The 27,409-nt window shown below is 37.9% G+C and overlaps 1 protein-coding gene across 3 annotated transcripts in view; it reads left to right on the forward strand.

Annotated features, from left to right (window-relative positions):
* Positions 1-27,409, forward strand: part of LOC149084264 (complement factor B-like) — an 86,852-nt gene that overhangs the window by 52,907 nt on the left and 6,536 nt on the right. For all 3 annotated transcript variants that reach the window (XM_089234628.1, XM_089234627.1, XM_089234629.1), the window contains 2 exons: positions 3,787-3,923; positions 27,192-27,306. In XM_089234628.1, the coding sequence (XP_089090754.1) occupies positions 3,787-3,923; positions 27,192-27,306 (252 nt within the window). The remainder of the gene's footprint in view (positions 1-3,786; positions 3,924-27,191; positions 27,307-27,409) is intronic.

Raw genomic sequence — 27,409 nt, forward strand, 5'->3', positions numbered from 1 at the left:
GGACTGAAACAAATGTAGTTTTACATCATCTCCACAGTGTAAAAATCGATGACTTTGAAAAATTGTTTTTATTTCCCCCTAAAATTTGCCGTCCTCTCGAAATTGCTGCCCAGGGCCAAAAGTTTTTGGGGAAACATCACAGCGCGCCGCACGTTATTTTTCTGCAATGACTGATGAAATACTGATATTTAAATAAAACTTAATTTCTTTGAAATTTATTTTTGAGTCCCGTACTTGAGTCCCGTATATTCGGGAGGACCAGAAACTTTAAGCCCCTTCAATGTTTTCTTCATTTGGGTGCTTCTGCATGGCCCCCCACCCACATTGGTGGGGCTGTCAGGGCTCCAGCCCGGGATGATTCTTGTGATTTTTTTTATTTTTCACGCTGTAAATTTACTATGTAGGGGCCCATGGGAATCAGTCTGGCTAGGGGCGCACCAAAGATCCCAGCCTTGGCGCCTTGCTATAGGATGTGCCACTACGTATTGCGATTAAGCTCTTTATGGGGGTAATACATCCAAATTAATTTTATTAATCAATTAAATTATTGTTGCAGTGAATAAATACTCGAAGCGCATTTTTTTGGTGGTACTAACAACGCGATTCAGAAAAGATGCCAACAGCAACAGAAATTTCAGTGCATGTGATGATAATGTTTCCTCTCGATATAACAATAATCCCTCTACAACGATATTTTTTCTTGGTCCGCAATCGTTATATCGAGGTTTCACTTCATTTTATTTAGCTATTTTTTATTTGTCTCGGTGTTATTAGTCATACAGTATTTTGTCAAAAATGTTTCGGCCCGGGCTCCCGAACTCGATAAGTAAAATATGACTCTCGGAGTGTACTTGTTTCGGTTTCAATCATTATTGGTCTATTTTTTAACCTTTCTTTTCCTCCTGCTGTATCGTCTGGAAGCTTCTTTCCCCAAGGGTCACGTTCAAACAAAAGAAGAGATGCTTCTAAGTTTTCCGACAGCGGGAACAAGAAAGGACCAAAGCACCTCAGCACCTCCACCCCATATCGTCTCCAGATGCCATCCAGAGATGCACGCCTTCGGGCAGCTGTGATTGGCACCGAGGGAGAATGATAATTGGAAATCGAGTGTCGTTGTTGACCGTTGTTACAAAAAAAAAGCCAAGGACAAGTCGATTGCGATTTTAAAAAAGTATTAAAATAAAATTTTGAGATTTTTTTTATAAAACTTTTTTTTGGGGGGGGGGGGGAATTTTTTAATCATAAAAATTGTTTTTCCTCTCCGTGCCAAATATGGGAAACGTATCCAGGCAATTTTTTTTGGGGGGGGGGGCTGAGCCGGTCCTGCAAAATTATTGGAGGGAGCTAGGGCCCGTGGGCCGGATACAAGCTTACGCCTATGGCTCTTTGGACCTTTGAAGATCGGACATACCCCGCTTCAAAACTCAGAGATATATCGAAGCGTACCCGGAGGACGGGTGTGGTGGAATTTTTTTTTTTTTTTTTCACATAATCAACACTCGACAACGGGCGGATCATAATATACAATAAAAAATCAACTGTAAAATCAACATAATCTTTTGAAGTTCTTGAGGAGTCGAGGTTCTTGGTTCTGGTCAAGAGGCTCCTGAACCTTTGAAAAATTATCATTTGTTTTTTATTTCCTTTTTTTTAAAATCAATATTATAATTCACTTGTTGTTTATTTGATTCTATGTTCTACCCCCACCCCCAGTCAAATTTTGTTGTAAAGAGGCTTGAAAAATGTTTCGGCATCGGCCCTCAAGATCTGTTATGAATGGACACTTAGAATGTACTGTTTTTTTCCAATATTTTTCAAGAAAACATTGGGGGCGGGGCTAAAAGTTATTGGTTCTCCCGCATATACGGGACTCAACGGTTTCAATATCATTGCTTTCGAATTTTCAACCCCCTCCCCACCATGCATATTGTGGCTTCTTTTCGTGTCGATGCCATGCCCCCCCCCCCCCCCCGTCGCAGTGAACAAAAGAAGAGACACTCAGTTTTTGAAAGGCAAACAAGAAAAAGACCCCTCCCCAATAAAAGAAACTTCGTCAATCGTGCCTTCTGGCAGTAAGGATTGTCACTGAGGGAGGGTGCAATTAGGGATTGAACGGCAGGGAAGAAATGAGATAAATGTATTGTCATATGGAATAATAAAGCCAAAGATCATCCAGAGTTTTTAAAAGAACTAGAATTTTGAGCAGATTGATTCCATTAACAAATTCATAATTAGGACAACTTTTGGTTAAAATTTTTTTTTTCATCATTGCAAAATGAGGAAACCATATTCATACTAATTTTTGGGGGGGCTGAGCCGGGTCTCCAAAAATGTTAGTGGGGGGGGGGGGCTCGGACCCATGAACCGGATACAAGTTTACTTGTATTACCTATGAATCATAGATGATCGAACAGTTCAAGATTGATAATCAACTCAAGATTTTAATCCTTCAGTGCACGAGTTTCAGAAAAATTAATGCTTAATATTACTACAAAAATTTGCCACGCTTTATTTAAATTTTAACATTACTTGTCACACACACAAAAAAAATTCAAAGTTTTGTCAATTAGGTGCAATATTTTATTATCAATCAATTGCAGCTGTAGCTTAGTTACTTTATGCATTAAATGGATTAATCTAAAACACAAATTTGCGATTTGCTCATTTATAACTGATTGTATAGCATAGTCATCCAAGCACAAATTTTTATCATGTCAATAATATTCAAAATTATTTATTCACACACACGCTCAATTTATATAGACACAAATTTTCATTAAAAAATTTAAATACAACACAACACATAGAATGTGAAACTTTAATCTGATATTATAGTGATTGCAGATTTATATCTCATTTGCCATGTAATACAATACATCCAATACAATCCAAAATAGACATGAGCTTTTGATATATTTCAGCATCACCAAGTGGGATCCACTGCCACTCGATTGCGTGACATTATGACCATATATATTTTTAAACAACACATTTAGCGGGCAAAAAAATATTAAGAATGCGTTTAAAAACTCTTCCTAAAATAATTCTTACCTTAGTATTAACGTGCTAGCACTTCATCGCGGGCGGCTTCATTCGCCGATGTCAACATACATGTATATAACAGCAGCAGGTTTTGGAGGATATAACGATGAAGTGCTTCAATTTAGAAGATACCAAACATATAAACGATGTTTTATCGATCATTTTTCTTGAATAAAATTGTTTTATAAAAATTATAATTATATTTTTTATATTTATAAAATTCATTTTCAAAAAATCATATTTTATCGCTAAATATGATAGCGCGAGCACGCGGCTAGTGGCGAAATTTCTTCCCTTCCAACATGGCCGCCGTGAACTACTGCTTCACGACCAGTGCTAGGCAGCCCTTAGCTTCGGTTCTAAGTAACTACTAAAAAAAGGTCCTTAGCTTAGAGATAGTATCGAAAAGTCGAACTCCGGCCAGCTTAGGACAAATCGGAGCTCAACTACTTTTTTTCAGCTAAGGACCGCAGAGATAGTTCACCCCCAGGTTCGATTCCCGGTGGAGAGAAACAACACGTTTTTCCTATTCACCTCGGTATAATATCCAGAAAGCAACAAAATACTTCAAGCAGAACGGACCCTACATAGGACCCTTTAGTCCACAATAACTTTGCACAGCAATTAACACCAATTGCGGCAGGTTTGTCTGCCTTTTAATCCCCTCGGTGCCCTGCTCTGCTTGGCAGTCAAAGACAATGTTAAGATGTTTTAGTTTATATGACCCTCTCTCTCGATTTCCAGACTATTCTAAGTGTGGTGTGGGAATGAAAAAAATTGGCGAGCAGGAACCAAAACCACGAATTCTAGGAGGAAGTAAAGTCAAAGATCCTTGGCCTTGGATGGCAGCGTTGTACCTCAAAGATACCTACAAACATGAAGTAAGTCACGAAAAATAATTACGTAATTTAACTCAACACTATGACAACGTGCTACCAACAAGCAATTGCGGCATCACTTCTTGAAAAGTCACCTGGGTATTTTTAGCAGTATTGCATAGGGTTATCACAGACGCCATGCTGAGATGGCTGGTTCAACCACATTCTTGATGTGAACGAGCTAATATAGGAAGCGCTGGTAATATGGAATACTGGGTTTTCGTCACCTGAATGTATGGCAGTTTAAAGGTAACAATAATAAACTACTTCAAAATGTCCCAAGGATGCTTATGACTCAGTGTCGCTGGAATGTTACCATCATCACGGCTGCTATAGCAGAAGATTTGTTTTTCCGCTTTCAGAAATCTAAAGTGCTTATTAATTAGTAGAAATGCACCCAGCAATTGAAAACTAAGCACATAAACGTGCATCACAAGTGTTGCATTTTATTGCGCTGTGCTCATTTCTTCACTAGCGAGTCTTCCCGGTTAGACGAGACGCTGTTTTTTCAAAGATGGTGCGTCAGGTAATATGGAATATTATAAGTATGAATCATCTGAATTGGGCTAAATATATCTTTAAGACGAAGTTTAGGAAGATAGAATAAGAGAGGTTTGGGGGAATAAAATGCGTGACCTTTTCTCCGTGAGTCCACTTCAAAGCTGTATTAAGAAGCTTTAATACAGCTTTGGTCCACTTTAACTGTTCTGGGACAGAGAATGTAAAGATTGCATCTGGGTCATTCCCAAAAAAGCTTACAAATCATTTCCGAGACTTGAATAATTTTTTTTACAAAATTTCAAAGGATTCTAGTAATAATTTAAATTTTTTTATAGTTATTTTAATTCTCTGTCGTATGGTATTTGTTAATTTGTTTCAGATGGTATCTAATTTTTCATGAAAATAAATGTTTGTAGCAAAATCTCAAAATCTTGCTGTTCCAGCTTGAAAAAAGAAAGAAAGAGCTAAACGAAGAGATTTGGTGCAAATATAAATTTTTTTTTTCAAAAACATTGGAATCACGTTATATATATGTGTGTGCCATAAATGAATAAAACTAACAGAATTAACTTTACAGAAAAAAAAATTTCTTATGAAAAAATATTTTTTGTATGAATCCCGAAGGGAAATGGGAATTTTTCCGGTCATCTACCGTGAAAAAATACTGACATACCTAGCAGATAATGACATGGAAATTCTGAGGCGATCTGCAACTGATGCCAAAACCTTCAGCGTCATTATACGAGGACTCGACTCAGCTATGCCGGCCGAGGACATTAAACAAGAACTAAATGAAGCAGGGTTCGACCCGATAATGGTCTCACAACTTCGCTCTCAAAGACGAAATGCGCGGTCGAGATAACTGCCACACTATGGAAGGTTGACCTACCGTCAAACGATAAATCAAAATATATCTTCGATCTCAAGCTTCTCGTTGCTATATCGATTGAGAGATATCGAAGAAACCCGAGCCGTATATCGATTAGTATCTGCTATCGATGCCTGACCTGGGTACATCCAACACCTTCTAGAGCAAGAGCTAGAGCACCTTCTGCTTTAGAAGGTAATGGTACATCGCGGCGAAGAATGTGATCTTCCCCCAACGATGTATATTGTGTACCGGATCTCACGACGTAATACAGCACACCGAAGTACGCGGTGTTGACTGCCAGTGCGCTGCAAATGCGGAAAAATCAGCCAAGTGTTTTCGCGGCTGCGAAGTGTACAAAAGAACTGGCAAAACTACGTAATCGACCACCCAAACAAATTCCCCCACAAAATACAAAAAAAATCATACCCACTATTTTTGAAAAATCAGGGGGAAAGATTACTCAAACATAACATTTCTACCAAGAAGTGTTTGGCGAAAATTCAACGACAGCAAAAAAACAAAAACAAAAAACAAGTCGAGAAAAATTTGAACAGCAAAAAAATCAACGAGCTTATATTACTAGAGGGAGCCAACCGCCGCGACGGCAGAAACATCAAAAGCAAGAAAACCACGTGACTCGGTGAAAACAAAGTTCGTTCCTGGCAATTTCTCCATAGAAATGTACAGTTCTGTCTCTAAATGCGTTTTAAAGATTAAAAAAAGGATGGAGAACTCATGGAGAAAGATAAAAAAAAAAGATTAAATTATTTATTTCACATTAATACTGGAATCATTTCTTTTTCATTAATGCTGGAATTTTTCTTCATTAATTTTGGAATTTTTTTTTCATTAATTCCGGAATTATCACTTCCATTTATTTTGAAACTGAAATTATCTCTTTAATTAATTCTAGAACTTTTCTTTCATTAATTCTGGAATTATCTTTCATTAATTCTGGAATTATCTTTCATTAATTCTGGAATTATCTTTCATTAATTCTGGAATTATCTTTCATCAATGCTGAAATTATCTTTCATCAATGCTGAAATTATCGCTTTCATTTATTTTGGAACTGAAATTATCTATTTCATTAAAACTAGAATTTTTCTTTCATTTATTCTGGAATCATGTTTCATTAATTCCGAATTATCTTTCATTAATTTTGGAATTATCACTTTCATTAATTTTGAAATTATCAATTTCGTCAATGCTTTAATTATCTGTCGTTAATGCTGGAATTATATTTTATTAAGGGGTTATTCAAGTATTACGTCATCATCGATGGGGGGGGGAGGGGTTTCCGATTTGCAGACTTTTGATGACAAGGGGGGAGGGGGGGGTTTGGATAATACTTACGTCATCGACCACCCTTTATGTAAATATGAGTTAGAATTCAGAGGGCAGAGCTGATGACGAAATTTTGCTGACAAGAGGGGGAGGGGAGGGGGGTCAGCGTTTTGCTGACTTTTGCTGACGGGGGGGGGATCAAAAATGGCTCAAAATTTGCTTACGTAATACTTGAACGGCCCCTAATGCTAAAGTTATCTTTGGTTAATACAAATACAACGCTACAACAGGCAAAATGCCCAACGAGGTGGCTGAGAAAAAGATGCCCATAAAAATATGGATGTCATACATTTCAAAACTGGTATTACCACGTTTATTAATTTTGGAATTATCTCTTTTCTTAATTTTGGAATTATCTCTTTTCTTAATTTTGGAATTATCTCTTTTCTTAATTTTGGAATTATCTCTTTTCTTAATTTTGGAATTATCTCTTTTCTTAATTTTGGAATTATCTCTTTTCTTAATTTTGGAATTATCTCTTTTCTTAATTTTGGAATTATCTCTTCTCTTAATTTTGGAATTATCTCTTTTCTTAATTTTGAAATCATCTTTCATTAATGCTGAAATTATCTTTCATTATGCTGAAATCATCTCTTTCATTAATTTTGGAATTATCTCATCGATGTTGAAATTATTTTTTCATTTATTGTTTTAAACTCCTATTGATGCCATAAGAAAATAACGGGTGGATGGTGTTTGTTTTTACTGAGTCACATGATCTTTCGACGGAGATGTTGGGGGACACCTATAGCCACTAGAATAAGGGCCTTATCAAGTCGCCTTAGGGTCACCGTTCTCAGCATTGCCAAGGCGGAGACCGCTGACGTCATACCCTCTCCAATAATAGTATAGTGTAGTATAGAACCGAGCACGCCCAGGCTCTCTCGCTTTTGCGATATAAACTCATTGATCGTGAGATCGTGGGCGTGCCGGAAAAAACTAAACCCGGCCGGGAAAGCACGCCCGGTTCGGACCAACATCCCGCCAACCCCCCAAGCAGCACAACCACACCCCCACACAAACCCCCAATCCCAAGACAGCACAGCGGGCGTGACCCCCTCTTCAGCCCGACAAGGCCCCACCGGCGCGGTCCACAGCGCCTCAACACGCCCCGCGAAGAGAGACCCCGACCACCCCCACCACCAAGAACCTCCACCGCGGACACGAGAGAGAACCCGCCACAGGACGGGAACACCACCCCTCATCAAGAAAAACATGGAACGCCTACCTCCAATAATAGAAGCTCGATGCAAAAAATCGACCAAGTCTATCGCGATCGGTCGCACAGACCCCACTAACTCTACGGACTTCAGACGCAAAACTACCGAGTTGCAGAAAAATCAAGTGACTTGACTGAAAAAATTCGTAAGCCCAGCACTACGAACGCGAGCAAGAGTCAACAAACTTGAACTTTTCAGAGCAAGCTAAAGGCAACGCCACCACCAGTTTGGGCGAGAAATCTGCAATCGCTGAAGCTGGCAACTTCGCAGTAAAGATGCGCGGAGAAGTGTCTACCTGCTCGGATGCTGATGAATGGGCAGTGAGCCTAAATTAAACATACGAAATGTATGAATTTGCTAAAGTCGTGCATGGAGGGCATTGTCAAACATAGCTCGCAGAAAGAAAAAAGGGGAGTACTATACAAATTCCGTCTGGAAGCCTGGCACATACTCGGAAAGTAGCCACAATCGAGAGAAAGAGCCACACTCCAGCTATACACTAAAAAATGACTAAAATTTGCTAGTTTTTGGTAAATCTTGTTTTTCTCAGTTTTCTTTTCACCATCTTTCTCTAAAAAATTTCTTGGAAAAATGAAAAAGAAAAAAGGTTATATATTACCCAGGAAGAACTTGGAAAAATCAAATAAAAACCTTCTTCACTATTTTTTCTGAACTTTTAAAATTACTAATACTATTCTCTGAGATTTCGCCTTCAATTAATTTTTGAATTTTTTCTTTGTACTGTAAGAATCTTGAACGTTTTCGGCCATTGCTGTTAGTCCTACCTCACTGACCAATGCGATGAGACAACGACGCAGCACATGATTTCGTCGCGAAGCAGAGCACTTTTCCTGCCCGATTTAATTTATACGATTAAAACAACTAACACGCTCGGCCAGGTATATTGAGTTAAACGCCCCTTAAAATATTTTTTGCGAACCGAAATTTTTTCCCATACTTGACAAAATTCTCCCCTTCCTGACATACATGTATTTACGCAACTAACATACACATACGATCTCGTCTTTTCCTTCACACGGGTCCCCAAGGGGGCCCAGCTTGTAAGCCAGCAAATGTCTAAAATATATATAGGCCCTGGCACAAATTTTTCTCGATTTCGATTTCGCTGCTCTCTTCTCCCCTTTTTTCGCGTTCGCAACACGGTTGTTTGCCTCTCTTGAATGCCGAGTGGATAAGCAAAATGGATACCCATTTTAATTATCACCGAAACGGCAAGTACCCCTGCTGCTTTCTCTCTCTGGCCGAATTATTCTTTTGAGCGGTGGTTAATCATGGTTGGTAAAAGTAAATCAATGGTATGCTTTACGCATAGTTTACTTTTAGATAAAGATTTAGGTTGGAATTAGTTAATGTACTAGACAAGATAAGGGAAACTGTTGATGATGAAATGTTGAAAACTAGGATGATACAATTGAATTTGTTCTGAGTGAACTTGCTCCTCTAATTATGTACCTATTTACCAATCACGGTAAATTTAATATATGGCTTAGTGATTCGATTTCTGACTGTGGAATTGATGGTACATTCCGTACTATTATCAAACTAATTAATGACTATGAAAATGTACCGGAAGAAGCTTTTGTAAAAAATTATTAGTACAGATTACAGTATAATGTTAAATCTCTGCTCAGTTATGATCATTGGCGTACGCAAGGGGGTTTGGGGGTTCTAAACCGACACCAAGTCGAGATTTAAGTGTTATTTTGCAGGGAAAAACGTAATCCCCCTCTTGAGAAGAAAAAAAAAAATTGAACCCCCCCCCCCCCCTTTGAGAAAATTCTGCGTATGCGTATGCACGTCGGCGATTGTCTCAGTCCACTCTATAAGAGAGAGAGCCCTTTTCTTTCTTTCTTTTTATTTCAAACCGAGCAAAACTCAGGTCTATCACCATCTATGGACGATTTGCTGCCTAGTGAGTTGTTCTGGAAGTGTATGCGTTATGACTGAATTACATTTGTACGTCTGTTGCGAGACTTTTTAAAGGGGAGATCGGCTCGCATTCGTGCCTTGAAGTTAGGAACCGTGAGGAGCAGGTAGTAAAACTGAGAAGGGGAAAAGAAGAAACCCAGATGGTATAGTATAATGATCTCTCCCGCCAGGGGGAGCTGCATACAGCAAATAGAATTGTAAATAAACAAATGATGCCATTGTAAATAAAAACACGCGAAGGGTAATGCCCACACTGTACTGTAAATATTGGTGGAGGTATAGAACCTAATATTATTGAATATGATAAATAAACCAAATAATATGAATGCAAGTATATGTAACTGTAAATAAAAATTTGCAAATAAAAATTTCTTGAAAAACTGTTAACGTAACATGACCCGGCCCTTGGAAGATTCCGTTTTTCGATAGCCCGTAAACACTCATGACAGAGGCCCGTTCACCCCGGAGCCATGAAGGGCACTAAAGTGCGAAATCGTTAAGGAAAAAATATACGTAGTCATATATACGGCCCAGCCTCGGAGAGAGGAGAGAGCGTCGCGAACCCCGCGAGAACAACGAATAAATGCAAAATGTAAAGCCCGTCAGGGCGCCAGCTTCAGAAAAATGGAGCACACTTATAAAAAAGTCTGCATACACGAAACATGGCTACACGCAAATAACGCTGGCAGATGGCGGCACTAAATAAAGGGGGTATGCGTTGCTATAACAGCAACGATTGGAACCCTGTATCACCACTCATGGTATTGGTATTGGAAGTTGGGAACCACAGAAATTCAACTTCAGCCGACCACCACTGTGACAACGGTGGGGTTCAAACCCGGGACCTCGCGACGCGAGTCCGCCACTATGATCACTCGTTTCATAAGAGCCCTCAATTATCTAAGAATAATATTCATCTGATGACCAGGTTGCTTTGCCTTCGACCAAATCTAAAAATTTTTTGCCCAATAAAGCTAACGAAAATACATCAAACCTTGAAGGGGCAAACGATGACGTTGATGATCCAGATCAGTACTAATGAATGGAATGTGGTGGAAAACGAAAAGAAAAGTAAGAATTCCCCCAATTAATTTGACCAAGTAGCCTACTCTAATTGGAAAGAGCTCTCGGTTAAGGTCAAAGCCGTATGCCAGTCAAGCTTTGATGCTAAAAAAACCGAACCTAACTTACAATTACATGTAACCAGCGAAAATGACCACAGGTCGGTCATTAAAATGCTGGAAAAGGAAGGGGTTAAATTCAGCACTTTCACGTTGAAAGCTGACAAGAACATTAGAGTAGTAATTAGATATCTTGACACAACTTCGTGTAAAGAAATTAAAGAATCCCTTGAGGAATTAGAATACAATATTTTGAATGTTGCACAACTTGAAGTCCCAGATCTATAATTTATTTAGCGCGGACCGATAAAAGTAAAGAAATTTTCCAATTGTCCTCGTTGAATTATTTATGTATAAGAGTGGAATCATATAGAAGTAAAAAGGATATACTCAATGTTTTCACTGTCAAGCATGGAATGGACATACAGTTAGAAACTGTTTTAATGACGCGAAGTGCGTCAAATGTACTGATAAACACAGTACCTCTGAATGCAGTAAAGTGAAGGGTAAGGACCCTCCGGCTTGCATAAACTGTGGGCTGACTGGTCATCCAGTACAAAGGACTGTGACTTCTACTGAAGCAATTTTGCTAATTCTAATGTCACCATGAATAATAATGTGGCATGGTAAAACCTCATAATGAGGCCAACAATAACAAAATATCTAATTTCACAATTATTGTTCCTGTGAAAACAGGAACGGCTCTAAGGACTATTACTTCTACCGCGGTAAAAAATGCTGTAAACGTCGAAACTTTTTTCCAATTCATGAATTAATGAACTTAATGAGAGTGTGTTTTAACAATATCATGAAAGCAAAAACTTACCAGGAGAAATACTCTGTATTTCTAGACAGCTTCACGGAAATATCCATGAAATTAATTTCTGTTGATTTCACAAATGACAAATAATTACAATTTACAGTTCAAATACCCCAAGATTATGGCATGGAATGCTAGAGGTTTAATTGGTGATTTACAAGAACTTAAAGAAATCGCTGACGATGAACAGTTTGATATAATGCTAATTTGTGAAGCTTTTCTAAAGCCATACATCAAAAATAGCTGATCAAAACAGAGCTCATGACAGAGGAGAAGATGTTTTAATTTATATTAAATGGCATATAAATTATGATGTTGTTGACTTACCCCCCTCCTGGGATTGTGAAGCGTTAGAAGTAGATTTACCTCTTTCCAATGCACGTAAAATGAGAATTGGGGTATTATATCAACAACTAAATAATCATTTTGATTTTCCACTTATGAACTATATTTTTTATTGCAATTATGCAACGATACTAAGTGGAGATTTGAATGCAAAATCACAAAAAAATGTGGAATTCTATCACCTATTACACTGTAGGTCGAAACCTAGAATAATATTGCAGAAACAAAAATATTATTCTTTACGGAACTACACTGCTCAAAACAATTAGGGGAGCACATGGTTTTAACAAAATTACGCAAAGATGTATACCGATAAGTAACATAAAATGAATCATCCATAATTTAAAGCCTAGCAGGAAACGGAAGAAGAAAACTTCATATGCAAATCAAAGTTCATGACGTCAAAAACCAGAAAAAGGACATAAGGGCAGAAATCGGGATGTTGCAGAAACGTCTGTTTTACTGCCGTAACTGTGAAATTCGATTGCGCAGTATTTTTTTTTTTTGAGACAAGGTGACTTGAGGATGTCTCAACAACGTGATTCATCGGAATCCATGGCATGGCGTGTTATAGGCAGACTTGAATCCGGGCAAACACAACGTAGTGTCGCGGGCGCTGTTGGAGTCGCCAGAAGTGTTGTTCCAAGGCTGTGGAATCGATTCCAAGAAACAGGAAATGTTAGACGTCGACCAGGGCAAGGTCGGCCACGCACCACTACAGCAACTGATGACCGGTATGTACGGTTAACAGCCGTCGAAACAGAACAGAGAATGCTACGCAGCTGCAACGGTTGCCGCTGTGGTGGTCGAGTGGTCATAATGACGGACTCGCATCGCGAGGATCCGGGTTCGAACCCCACCGTCGCCATAGTGGTGGTCGGCTGAAGTTGGTTTCCTGTGGTTCCCAACTTCGAGGCGCAAATGCGAGCCGATCTCCCCATTAAAAAGTCTCGCCACACAGAGCAAGAGGCCTACAACGACTAATTATTCAATCATTATACTTCACTGATAGTTAGAAAAACTGGTGGCAGATGGCAGCACTACACATAACAAGCATTACACAGAAACAAACTTTACGTCAGGTTTCACTACACGTACACGCACATTCCCCATTGTACCAATTCGTTAAAGGTTCCGCAGAAGAATGTGGACGAAGTACATGTGTGGTTTAGTAGTAGTAGTAGCTGCAACGGTTGCTCTTGGCAACAGGACGAAGGGTGTCCAGCCAAACAGTACGTAATCGGCTTCATGAGGGAGGGCTCTATGCACGTAGGCCAATGGTCTGCATTCCGTTGACCCCACGCCACCGTGCAGCCCGAAGTGGGCTGCTGAACATCGAGATTGGGAGCAACATGATAGGAGCCAAGTGCTGTTTACAGACGAGTCCCGATTCAGTCTGGAGTGTGACACCCTACGTTTTCTGGTATGGAGGGACAGGGGCACTCGAAATAACCCCGCATTCGTTCTTGAAAGGTCACAATACAGACGAGCTGGTTGGATGGTATGGGGTGGAATCAGCATAGGCGGACGTACGGACCTGCATATCATTCGGAATGGCACTTTGACGGCCCGAAGGTATGCAGACGAGATACTGCGACCTCATGTCCTCCCTTACGCCGGAGCCATTGGAGATTCCTTTGTTTTCCAGGATGATAATGCCCGACCGCATAGAGCTCGTCTGGTGGAGAACATGCTTGAAGCTGAAACAATGCAGCGTATGGAATGGCCAGCGTGCTCTCCTGACCTGAATCCGATGCATTGCTGCGCGACCAAGGCCGCCTGTTACTGTCCGAGACTTGCAGATTGCACTTCTTGAGGAGTGGAACAGTATAACCTTATCGCATCCATGGCAAACAGGTGTGCAGCAGTCTTAGCTGTTCGAGGAGACCACACGTCCACACGCCCTATTAAAACTCATGCATCATGTCTAAACAGTACTTTTTTTTATCGTTTACATGTAACCAAATTGTTTCCCTAAATCATCTTTTCATGTTTTTTCCATATTTACAAAGAATTAAAGCTTAATTCCAAATTTTTTTACGTCTTTTTTCTGTATTGCGCATTGATACGCGTGTAGTATCCATTGTATGCCAATACGTGGCTGTCTCGCACGGTTTTCTTCACTTTTTTGCTTGCTCCCCTAATTGTTTTGAGCAGTGTATTTCACCAACTCATTTTCCTGAAAATCCAAATCATGGACCTGATGTATTAGATATCACTTTAGCTAAAAAGCTCAATGTTCCACTAGCAGTCGAAGTAACCTATGCTCTTTCCTCAGATCATAACCCGGTCTTTATTGACATTGATTTTGAAATACCAATTCATCATAAAACTAAGAAAATCACGAATTGGCCTCTTTATAGACAAACTCTATCTCAGGCTACAATACCTACAAATGTCAGCGAATATGCAGTTGACTTTGACGAAGAAATTGGTAATCTTACCCGGCATATTCAGGACACTGTTAATAACTCAATACGGGGAAAATCAAATGATAACAACCCGTTAGCGCTTCCAAAATACCTTAGAGAAATTATCAAGGCAAAAAATAGAGCTAGAAGACACGTAACCCTCGACATAGACATTTATCTTTACGTAATTCTTCCAAAAGAGAAATTAAAGAATTTACCAGTGAGAGATTCATTTCCTATTTGGAAGATGCTAATTGTGAGAACGGGTCATTCTATTGGATTTATAGATCTCAGAAACCCCGAAGTCAACGAATGACGTCTATCCACGGGCCAAATGGTCTTGTTTACACTGATGAAGACAAGGCTGAGAGTAAAAAACAAATGTCAGCAAATGTCTTATGATCTCTTTACAAACCTTGCAATTAAAAACGTACCAGATAGCATATTAGAATATATGGTTGAAATTTTTAACAAACTTTTAGCGCTCAGCTGTTTTCCAGGTATCTGGAAACCACCATTGTTAAAATAATACCAAAGGCTGGTCAGGATATTTACTTTCCCGGCAATTGGGGACCCGTCTCCTTGCTGAGTAATTTTGGCAAACTTTTTGAGAGAGTTTTAGCTTCTCGCATCAACTGTTATCAGCAATGGCATCCTACAATAGGACCAGAGCAACATGGCTTCGGAGAAGGTCGATCACTCAACTTATGCGAGTTATTGAAACTTTGAGTGAAGAAAGAATAATGGTGATACGGCAGCTGTTGCCTTACTGGATTTGAAAAAATCATTCGACAAAGTCTGGAAATTATACATTCATTATTAATTTATCCAGTTTTCATTATAATGAATAATAACTCTCTGAATTACGTTACTTAATTTAGTAGCATGATTCAGAGACAGTATTATCGTTTAAAATGTCGTTATCGTCATTTTCTCACATTTCGGGGGGGGGGGACCAGACCCCCAAGTCCCCCCCCCCCCGCTACGCCCTTGAAGTACACTATAAAAAATCGAAGTAAATTTTATTAATCAACAATCTTTTTCTAATCCTTGAGTGCATTTTCTGATAGGAGTATAAAAGAGATGTAAGAAAAAACAGTGTAAATTTGGTGGCACTCCATTTTTGTTGTGTGAAACAAGGAAACCAATTGTCTAATTAATGATGTAAATAAAAGGTTACTTGTTTTTGATTTTGTCTTACATTAATATCAATACAGTAGATAAATATGTAAAAACATGGGAATATATGATAGTGATATTTTTGCTAGTCGTTTTGAAAATTCATATAACATCATGTTTTAAACGTAATAATTTAGAAAATTTCCCCGTGCCAGTTTCATGTGCGTGCATAGCCTACGTCTTTCTCAAATATTTGACGAAAATAACAAGAATCCGGATGAATTAAAAAAATATATTATATGTAGCTTACGAGTAAAACTGTAGCTTATTAAATTAGGGACAATCAACACACACAAACGCACACAAAATAAAAATACAATAATAATAACGCACGCGTTTTTCAACACTCATTGATAGTGATGATGTTTATCAGCAGCGGAGAAAATTATCTGATTGGTCTATTTATTTCGGAGCTAACGCAGCTCTCGGACCAGGGAGTTTTTCGTAAAATCGATAACGATATGCCGCCGGCTGCTGAGAAAAATCAAGTTTTTAACGATGGTCGTTGAGTTTTGCGTTAAAGGCGTGACGTCACTAACGACGTGAGCGTAATAGACCCCCTGGAGAGATTCCAAAATACTAAAGAGGAAATAGCACATTGCAGAGGTCTATATCTTAAAAGACCGAAAAATTTCCTCATGATGCTCAGACCGGCAGTGCCGCGCTTGTAGAAAATATATAGCTTTCTGATTGGACAAAGAGGTGAGTTCATGAACGGATGTGTTGTGTTTGCTCTTCGTGATTGAATTCTTTGTTTTGTGAATTTGTATTTTTTTTGCTCTAACAATTATCAAGTTAAGGAATATAGATTGAAAGACAGGCCTATTGTGTCGAACATTAGTGGTACCAGCGTTGGGTTAGTTGTCATCGAACAACGTCGGAAGACGCTTTCTAACTTCATACCCGTATTGAATACTTAATTTCAAGTTGTCTTCAGTTATTTATATGGCTTCGTAAATTGAAGCCACCATAGCTCTGGCGATAATGGCGGCAAGTTTAATGGAGACTCAAGAAGGGAATGGTAATGCAAACCAAGGTCAGGGTATTAATTTCCCTGTATGGTCATCTAATTATTCTGATAATGAAATAATAGATTTTTCAACAGACATCACTAGCTTCACCGTGAAATATCAAGGAAATACCAGAATTCCAACGTCCAGACCTAATGATCTCAGAAGGAACTTTGTTAATATGATCAGCAATTCAGATCAAATTACTGAAATAAGGGTAGCCAAGAGCGGTGATCTTTTTGTTACTACTAATTCTGCATTGGTGGCGAAGGAGCTACTTAACATCAAAACTATCCTTGACATTCCAGTTGTTAACTCACTTCTAACCGATACACTATCTTCAAAATATATTGTGAGGAATATTCCAGTTGAAATTCCATTAGATGAAATTGCTAATGAGTTAATTCTAAATGGTTTTTACCCTTTGAATATCCGCCATATTCTACGAAACCAAATTCAGACACCAACTATTATTATTATTGCACTAGGGACTTCTGTGCCCATTGAACTTAAATTATGGTATCAGATCTTTAAGCCACAAAGATTTATAGAACGACCTTCCATGTGTAACAAATGTTTCAGTTTCTTTCACAAATCAAAATTCTGCCCAGTCAAGTCTCAAATCTGTTTATATTGTGGTGGTAACCATATTGCCAAAGATTGTGATAGTGAAAAGAAATGCATTAATTGTTCATCACCAGATCATCTTCCTACTGACAGAAATTGTCCAAAATATATCCATGAACAAAAAATTCTCAATTACAAGTCTGAACATAATGTGCCTATTCATGTAGCGAGGAGATTCTGTAAGCCAAATGAGATGTCATATGCCACTAGAGTGCAAACTTCGTCTCAACACATAGATTTATCTAATATCAAAAAAGATATCCAATCTCTTGTTGCAAAAGAACTGGCAGAAATAAAAGAATCAATAATGCTGGAAATCAAACAGTCTGTAGCTGAAATAATTACACAATCATTGAAAGAAATTGTACCAGAAATCATCTCCTGTATATCTAACCAGCTTCAGCCTATGTTAAAAGATCTTGTTAATTCTTCAAGAAAAAGATCGGCTTCTTCTGATGATCAATTGAGAGATGCAATTAGTTTCAATAGCACCATTTCTGAAACTGTTAAAGACAGACATGGTTCAAAGAGAAAGTCTTAACCTGTTTTTTATATTTGATTTTATGCCACATTTACTCATTGCCAAACTAATTTATAAATACTACTTTATTAAAAATTTACTTGAAGATTCGGTTTGAATCACACATGACTAACATCCGTAGAATTCTTCAATGGAATTGTAGAAGTATTAAAAATAAGAAATATCATATTCTTCGTTTCATGAATGATTTTGATATCATGTGCTTCCAAGAAACATTTTTATCTGATGAATTATATTATTTACCTAATTTCCAAATATACAGATGTGATAGACTTAACAGTGGGAGAGGAGGTGTATTAATGGCTATCAGAAATAAGTTTCCATCAAACATTCTTTTCAAATATAACTCATCTGGTGTTGAAGCTCTTGTTATCAAAATTTATTTGCAGAATTTTCATTTCACCATTGTAAACTTATATATATCAGATTCTTCAAATATTATTAACGTCATGAATGTGATTTTTGATCAAATATCTCCACCTTTTGTTATTTTGGGTGATTTTAATAGCTCACATCCTGCATGGGGCTCATCCAGAACTGATAATGCTGGTCGTCAGCTTTATAATTGGTATCTTCAGAATTCTATTGGGCTAATTCAACCGCTTGCTCCAACTCATTACTCTTCACAATCTTCCAACTCAATTGATTTGAGTTTTTGTAGTACCGATTTAATTGGAAATATTACTTGGTCATGTGGTAACTCTCTGTATGACAGAGACCATATTCCAATAACATTAGAATTGAAAACTCAAGCAAGATCTACATCCATTATTCATAAATACACTAGTTGGAGAACATTTAATGGCAGTCTGAATAACTATGATGAAAATATTACTTACTTTAATTTTGTGAAAAATAAACACATGGAAGCTCAAAGATCTTCAAATCGTCATCATTTCAAATACAATGACTACTTTGATGCTAATCTACGTATGCTGCTAATAGCAAAGAAACGATCATTTCGAAAATACAGGAGATGTCCATGTCAGGTATGCTGGATTAATTATAAGAAAAACTCAGCTATTTTTAAAAGAACTCTGAAAAATCAAAGAAATAAATCATTTGAAGATCAACTGTATAAACATGCAGCCTATCCAAAAATTTTTACTATTTTAAGAAGACTGAAAGTTATTCACTCCAAAGTATATGAAGATGAAAATTTGTTATTCTGTCATAACAATACAGTCATCAGTGATCCTTATAAACAAATTGAACTCTTACAGCAAACCCTCATCAAACCTTATATCCATAAAGACTTCGATTTTTTTTGTGGCCCTTGTCAAAACTTTGCCACAGATATGAATTCTCCAATACAAATTTCGGAATTGAAGACAGCAATTATTAAATCACCACATACAACTCCAGGTCCTGATTCAATTAACAGCAAGGCCTATTCATTAATTCCAGATGATCATCTAAAATTCCTCAATTCTGAACTTAATGAGATTTGGTCATCAGGCACCATTCCTTCAGATTGGAAGCAGGGAAAGATAATATTTCTTCTCAAACCCAACAAGACACCTACTTGCCCTTCATCATATCGACCACTTACTCTCACAAACACAATTATGAAGATTTTTGAACGCATTGTTTTATCTCGATTGAACTGGATATCACTGAAATATAAACTGTTCCCTTCAAACACATATGCTTTTAAATCTAAATCTGGGACACAAAATTTGTTAAATGATTTAAAGTGCAATATTGTCAATACTTTCAAATCTAAAGAGATTGGAATTTTAGTTTCTCTAGACATAAAGGGTGCATACGACTCTATAATACATTCTGCTCTTATATATAAACTTCAATCCACAGGTTTTTGTGGTGAATTTATTGCTTGGTTGAAAAGTTTCTTATCTGAAAGAAAATGTTATATTAGTTGGAGAAATCACAAGTCAAATCTAATCAATTTTGATAGAGGCCTTCCTCAAGGATCAGTTATATCACCATGGCTTTTCAATTTATATATGAATGATATGTTTGCTCAATTACCAAGTTCTATCCATCAATTTGTTTATGCAGATGACATACTGTTATGGTGTAGTGATAAAGACATTAAAATCTTAGAAAATAATATAAACAATGCATTGTTGAAGATTACTGATTGGTTAGGAAAATGGGGTTTTACCCTATCAGTTGAAAAGTGTTCATATAGTATATTTACAAAGAAAAATGTTATTGGTACTTGTAATCTGGCCATTAATAGGAACCCTCTGTCATTAGTACAAAACATCAAGATTTTGGGTGTCATCTTTGACCAGAAACTTACTTGGAATCCTCAGGTTGATCACATCCTAAAAAAAGGAATAAAAACATTAAACATAATTCGGATCATTGCTGGTCGTCTTAGAGGAGCCCCTGGTAGCAAACTCCTTGCTATTGCATCAAATATCATTTGCAGTTTTTTCAATTATAGTTCTTTACTCTGGCACAACTGTTCACAACGAAATTTAAACAGATGTGCAGTATTATATCGTCAAGTTCTCAGAATTGCAGCTGGATTACCCATTTCAACTCCAATACCATTATTATTAAGTATTTGTGGCAAACCTCCTTTTGAACTAATGATTATGAAATCTGTATCAAGACAAATTATTAAAGCCAGAGCATCAACGTACAACACCAGCTTCAAATTCATTAGTGCCAACTTAAATAATACAGCTGTGACTTCTTCTCTACTCATGTTTAGTTCTTCAGTCATAAATTTCATCCAGGACAATCATCTACTCATACCAGTTCAACCTATAGTTTTTGCTAATCCACCCTGGATCATCTCTAATATATCGTATACTACTGATGAACTGCCATTCCAGATTACGACAGATCCAAATTTGGTCAACCCTTTATTTCAACAATACGAACAATTACATTGGTCTAACTCAATTATAATTGCTAGTGATGCATCCAAATCAGTTCATACAACAATAGGAGTCTTTTGTAATAAAAATATGAGAACTTTCCAGGCTACAGTTCATGACTCTTCTTCTGTTTTTACAGCTGAGTGTCTTGCCATTGCTGTTGCTGCTTCAAAATTTATACCTGAAAAACGTCACTATGTTATATTATCAGACAGCAAATCAGCAATTTCTGCATTAGCCTCCATAAATCCAAAGTCACATTCAGCCATCTTTACTACACATCTCTCTTTAATAGATGCTTCTAGCCGGGCAGAATTCATTTCAATTGTCTGGTCACCAGGTCACAAGAACATCTCCTACAATGAAATTGCAGATAAACTGGCTCGAACTGCTGCTAATAATGCAAACCCTACTTTTCCAGATTTTTCATATGTTGAAGATGTGCTGAATTTGCTTGAGAAGTCATGGAACATCCACATTGAACGATATTTCAGATATCAGCTTCTTTATCCACTTGCATCACGTTTTTTTAATACTATTAATAAATATTCACCTTACTTTACGAAGAGAAAATATGAAACATTATTTTACAGATTATTGTCAAACAGAGCCCCAACTAATGGTTATCTGTGCAGAATTAATCAGAAAGAGACTGCGAAATGTGACTATTGTGATGATCAAGAATCAAATGATCACTTCTTTTTTATATGCAAACATTGGAATAAATATCGCAATACCTTTTTCCAAAGTATTGGTATAAGAAATAATCAGAATTGTAATTGGAGAGCTATGTTTATTGCTCCTCCAAAATTATTTGTCAAAGGATTGGAAGTGTATTTATCTAAATGTAATAGATTCTGATTTTTTTTCTTTTTTTTTTTTTTTCTCTCTCTCAAAATTTGATAATTTGATATACATCCTGTTTTGAATAGTCAAATTTTTTTTTTAATTTTTTTTTTTTCTCTCTCTCTATCTCTCTCTCTCTCTCTCTTTCTTCCCCTCAAGTCCCTGATTAATCTGATGTAAATATCACTGATTTGTTTTTCCATCTACTCATGTCTTGCAAACATCGTTATAATTCTTGTATATATATATATATATATATATATATATATATATATATATATATATATATATATATATATATATATATATATATATATATATATTTTTTTTTTTTTTTTTAATACATTTGTCTATTTTATGGAATTTATTTTATTTATTTTTATTTTTTGCTTAATGTATTGTGATTTTTGTTATGAATAATTATGTTGGATCATACAAGTATGATTGTTTTTCTTGTATGTAGCTATTTGGTTTGATGCGAGAAAATTTCTTGTGCTGTATATATTGTGAATTTGATTTAATATTTGTACAATTTGTGATAAAGCTGTGTACTGGTATGGGTTTTGTATAGGTGGTATATACAAAGTGAATGGGTATAGTTATATATATGTTTCAGTTATTTTATAATTTTCTAAATGTATGGTATTTTCCATATATGTTGATGTATCAAAAATTTTTTTCCTACCCTAAAAAACTAACAAACTAACACATTAACCTTGTATATTTCTTTTTTTTTACCCGTCCTAAAACCCTAGGTTGGTACAAAAGGACGTAAAACAAGTCAAGTCAAGTCATATAGCTTTCTACTAATCATGTTATCTACTCTATAATATAAAATCACAAACTCGAAAAGGGCCCGTTTCTAAGCAACGGAAATTAGTGACGATTTTATGTAACGGAAGTCGGTGACGTTTTTTGAGTTTAGGAAATCACTTACGTTTTTGTGTTACGGAAGTCGGTTACGATTTGGGGTTAAGTTTTCATTTAACTCCTGAACACATCGGGAACTGCTTGTCATGTAGGGACTAAGTTTTGTGCATGTACCCAGACGTATGTATACATCACCAGTGCTCCCAACATACAGGGTCCGGGTACCCAGGGCGGGGAATTAGACAGATCTCTTTATGGGGAAATTGACAGGTTTCATTTTGAGTCGAGGATGAATACTTGCTTTTCATTGCGTATTTTGTTGCATTGCTTATTGTGGTGCACGGCAAAAAATGGTGCATTGCTTATTGTGGTGCACGGCAAAAAATGGTGCATTGCTTATTGTGGTGCACGGCAAAAAATGGTGCATTGCTTATTGTGGTGCACTGCAAATAATGGTGCACTGCAAATAATGGTGCATTGCATATTGTAGTGCATCGCATGCTGTATTGCTCATTGTAATAAAGCGTTTAATGCGTATTGTGGTGCATAGCGTACTATGATGCTTTGCTTATTGTGGTGTACTATATTACTGATTACACACATTACTGATTCTGATGCTTTACGTCTTGCGTCTTGATGCTTTACGTTACGCGACGTCTTGCAACGTTGGTTTATTCCTGGTGGATTCCATAAAGTCCAGTATTGGTCGTATGTCGCGAACTTACAGTTGAGCCTTCCGGTGCTTTTGTTGCTCCACGGATCATCACTGGAGACCCTAGATGTTATCTGTCTCACTACAGGGTTCCCGGCTTGCATTTCTCTTCTGCCTTGAGGCAATGGCGATGGTTTTGTGGACTTTTTTGCGCTTTTCTTGTGCGCTTTGTTTTTACGAGGCTGGATCTTCCTCTTCATGACATCGGGCATGAACTGTTTTCCCGCATTCGGAATGGTCGTCACTTTCTATGGAGGAAATTCGTCACGACCACATCTGAGTAGGGCGATGTTTTCTCTAAGCATATGCAGCTGGCTATTTCTCATGTCCAAGGAACGTCCATGTTTCCTCAGGAAGTACAGTCCGATGATTCACGGGTTTTTTATGTCTGCCACGAAAACGGTGTGTCGGTAGGTGACCGTGGTGAACTTCACTGAGACTTCCAATTTTCCGCGCACAGTCATTTTTTTCTCCCGTGACTGTCTGCAGCGTCAACGATGGTGGTACGTAGAGAAGTCGTTGCTGAAATTTTTGGGCCAAGTCCGTTCTGACGATGCTCATGTTGGCTGCGGTGTCGATTACCATTCTACAAGGGAGTTCATCAGTTTCGCCTCTCACGTAGAGTCCATAGTATCCAAAATGCTGCTGTGAAACGTGGTACACTCGGCATGGTGTATTTCCCGTACCGGCAGCCACGACTGAGCATGCGCTCCACAGGTGTCCTTTTTCAGGTCTTTTCCAGTACACCCGTGACATGTCTTTCCGGGTCCCACGATCGTTGGTGGCACTCTTCAAGAGATCTTTCAGCTCTCTGATGATGTCCGCAGTAGAGTCCTCCGCAACAGCACCGCTGACAATTCGTTTGTCTCTCCTCGTAGCTTGCTGGACTGCTTCGAATTTCATAGCGTAGACCAGAGCACTTCTCATGTCCTTGTATTCGCCCAGACGCAACGACTGCTGGATATTGGGGGTCCCTGACGGAGTCGATGAAGCATTGCAGGGTCAATCCATCCCTGATGTCCGGCGGGCAATAGGAATACGCCAACTGCGACTGCCTCTCTATAGCCGGCTCTTGCAATGTTTCCCCGATCTTCTGTTGCCTGGTCTTGAGTTGTAGCCGATGGAAATTCTTGAGGTAGTTTTCTCCGCATCTCATCTCCAGTGCGTTCGTCAGAGCTTCATAGCTGGGTAGGCTCTTGGCGGCGAGGTCGGAAGCACTTCGGCAGCTTCTCCTCGGAGTGCGGCGGCTAGGTGGAAGGTTTTAAGAAAACAATCCCATCCGTTCACAGAGGCGATCATCTCGAACTGGGTCCTGAAGATCGACCACAATGTCCTTCCGTCATACGTCGAGGGCTTGATGTTCAGCCGGTTGACGTCAACTATGACTGGCAGGACCTGGTAAGCCTCCGCGGAAAATGTAGGCTCTTGAATTTTCTTTTCTAGCTCTTATATCCTCTTCGAGAGCTTCTCATCGACCGCGTTCACTCATCCCTCCGCCACGCTCACCCTCTCAGTGACGGAGTTCATCTCCTACTACTACTAAACCACACATGTACCTCGTCCATATTTCTCTGCGGAACTTCAAGTTAGTTGATCTCCTGAGGAAGCTCTTTTTTTTACTTCAGCGATAGCAGTGATGATGTCGTCCTTTACTCCAGCGATGGTAATAGCGATGTCTCCCTTCATGCTGTGGCGATATCTTGTCTTACTTCAGCGATAGAGTTAGTGACAGCATCTTTCACGGCAGCGATAGATTTGGTGACATCTATCGCTGCCGTGAAAGATGTGTTGACAATGGCGGCAGATTTGTTCATCACAGACAGCAATTGTTTCAGCTCTTCTCGCATTTCACCCATTTCCATTCCTCTTGTCTTTCCCATTCAAGTCCTTGAATTATCCCACCTCTGACACCAAATTGTTCCGGATAATTTCTTACAAGTCCTGGAAATAAGCACAGGATGAAACAATACTCAGGACGTCACAAATTTATTTGCAGAACAACAATTTTTTACATGTATTTACAAGCAGAGATACACGTTAACGAGATCAGAGTTCTCTTACTGCGCATGAAATCCAACAATTCTCTCCCTCCACTGGCTATCGCATGATTTTTATAGGCATGACGAAAATCCTAGATTTCTCGCATAATTCTGGTTTTGTGGCGCCACCGTCTGGAGACCTTCTAGATGAATCTAGAAGCTTCGAGCATATCTTGGCATTTCCGGTTTGGCAACAGCTTATTGTCTCGAGGGGTTCATAAAAAATTACGCTACGATATTCCCGTAACAATATGTATTTTTATTTGATAAATTAATTTGTTATTGTTAACCCCTCTGTGTGACTTATATTAATTTTTGTTGGTCACATTCTTTGTTGGCGGAGGCTGATACACCACGCAAAAAAATAAATTTAATAATCGTAAAAACTTAATTGGTTTCTCTTTTTACGCCCATTCACCAATCGACTCCGTCACACCAAAGCCAAAATTCAAATTACGGGGGATGGGGTGGGGAGCATGTGTTTTTTGAATTTCTTCATGGGCGTGGATGTTTTTCAAAGGCGGATGTTTTTAGGAGTCTCTGGGACACCTATCAAAATTTGTACATAATTTTTGAGAAAATAAAAGAGTGTTGCGAAAATTATATAAATGGTCATCTTTCAACTATAAATGGTCATTAACGGATTTCTCTGTAAATCTCGCCAAATGAACGGCAATTCTGGCAACAGCTCCAATGATTTTGCGATGTCATAGCACCAAAAGAATTGTAAAGATCCCGTGACAATCGTGGAGATAGTTGTGGAAGGTTTCAATTCCAATATAGTAGCGCCGCTAGGGCGGAACTATGACTTTTGTTGCATTTTCTTGAAGACGAGATCTCTTTTTTTGTATGCATTAGAAGTCGCTCTCTGTTTTTAGCTTGTTTCGTCAAAATCGCTGCTTGTAACTACGTGCTGTTCTGTGAAATAAATCTCTGTGTTGTCCTTCGCATTGCTTCGTGCTTTGCCATCTCGAGTAATTGTGAGAGACGTTATCCGGGAACAAGTGTATTTGTGTAGCCTATTTAGAATATTTGAGATATCTTTCTCTCAGTTTAACATTTCTACGCAGTCTGTTTGCAGTTCACAAGCAAAACAATGAAAGAACACTCAAACTAGGATATTAAATTATAAATTTTCAACTCATTCTTTGTTTTGATTTTAAAGTTTAGTTTGATTTATAAAGTTTAAGTTTTGATTTTAAGTAGTTAAATGTGTGTAAAAAATAAATTTTTTCCATGTGCTATTTTGAAAAAATCATGAAAAACCATCAAAAGGACAGAAAAAAAGTAAAAAAAATTTTTAAAACTGCCTTTCTTATCAGCATATGTGTAAGAAATAAGTTGATTTCATTATTTTACGAAATAAAAACAGCAGAAATAATAATTATTTTTTAAAGCGATATTTGTTTTCATAACAGGGTGGACAAAATCAATGACTTTCAGTCATAAAACCCAAAAAATAAAATATTATTACCAAATAAAAGTGAAAAATATTTATGAAATATTGACCTTATTCCAATAATTCAATTGACCATTTCAAAAATGTGGAATGTACTTTTTTTGGGAATGACCCATCTATGACTTATAAGCAGACTACGACACCACCATTATAATCAACTACAAAAATAACTACAAAATTTACAAGTTTTAGGTGTCTGTCATCTTCAAATTGAAATTAAAAAAATGGTATTCCACAATACTCACACTTCCTATATAGGGGAAGCTAGAACACATTCTAGCTTCCCCTACATGTGTTATTTCTGAGTTATTATGATTTTTAATTAATTCCCGAATGAATAGAAAACGAAGTTAAACTATGTGTAAGTATTAAGAAAAAAAGACGGGGGGGGGGGGGCAACACACTATGCTTGCTGGAAACCCGAAAATACTGTAGGCTACCGATAAAAAAAAAGTCTCGTGAAAATGCATGTGCGTAGCTATTTCAACAGCTAAAAATGCCGACGTTCCATATGTGTTGCATAAAATGTTATTTCTCGTTTCAGTTGAAATGCGGCGGCTCAATCGTAGGCCAGAAATTCATTCTCACCGCTGCCCATTGCGTGTGCAGGGAAAACTCAGAGAAGCCGATCAGTCTACACGACGTAATCGTCAGATTGGGTGAGTTATTCCCATGTGACCGAGCCATTAAATATTTCAGTGAGGTACAATGGATTCCCTCATCCTTTGAGAATGCTTTGATATATCTCAGAGATGAGAAACT

This window comes from Pholcus phalangioides, unplaced genomic scaffold, assembly GCF_987345545.1.
Source record: "Pholcus phalangioides strain wild (caught in Gottingen) unplaced genomic scaffold, Ppha-v1.0 ptg000008l_1, whole genome shotgun sequence".
NCBI classification, from domain to species: domain Eukaryota; kingdom Metazoa; phylum Arthropoda; class Arachnida; order Araneae; family Pholcidae; genus Pholcus; species Pholcus phalangioides.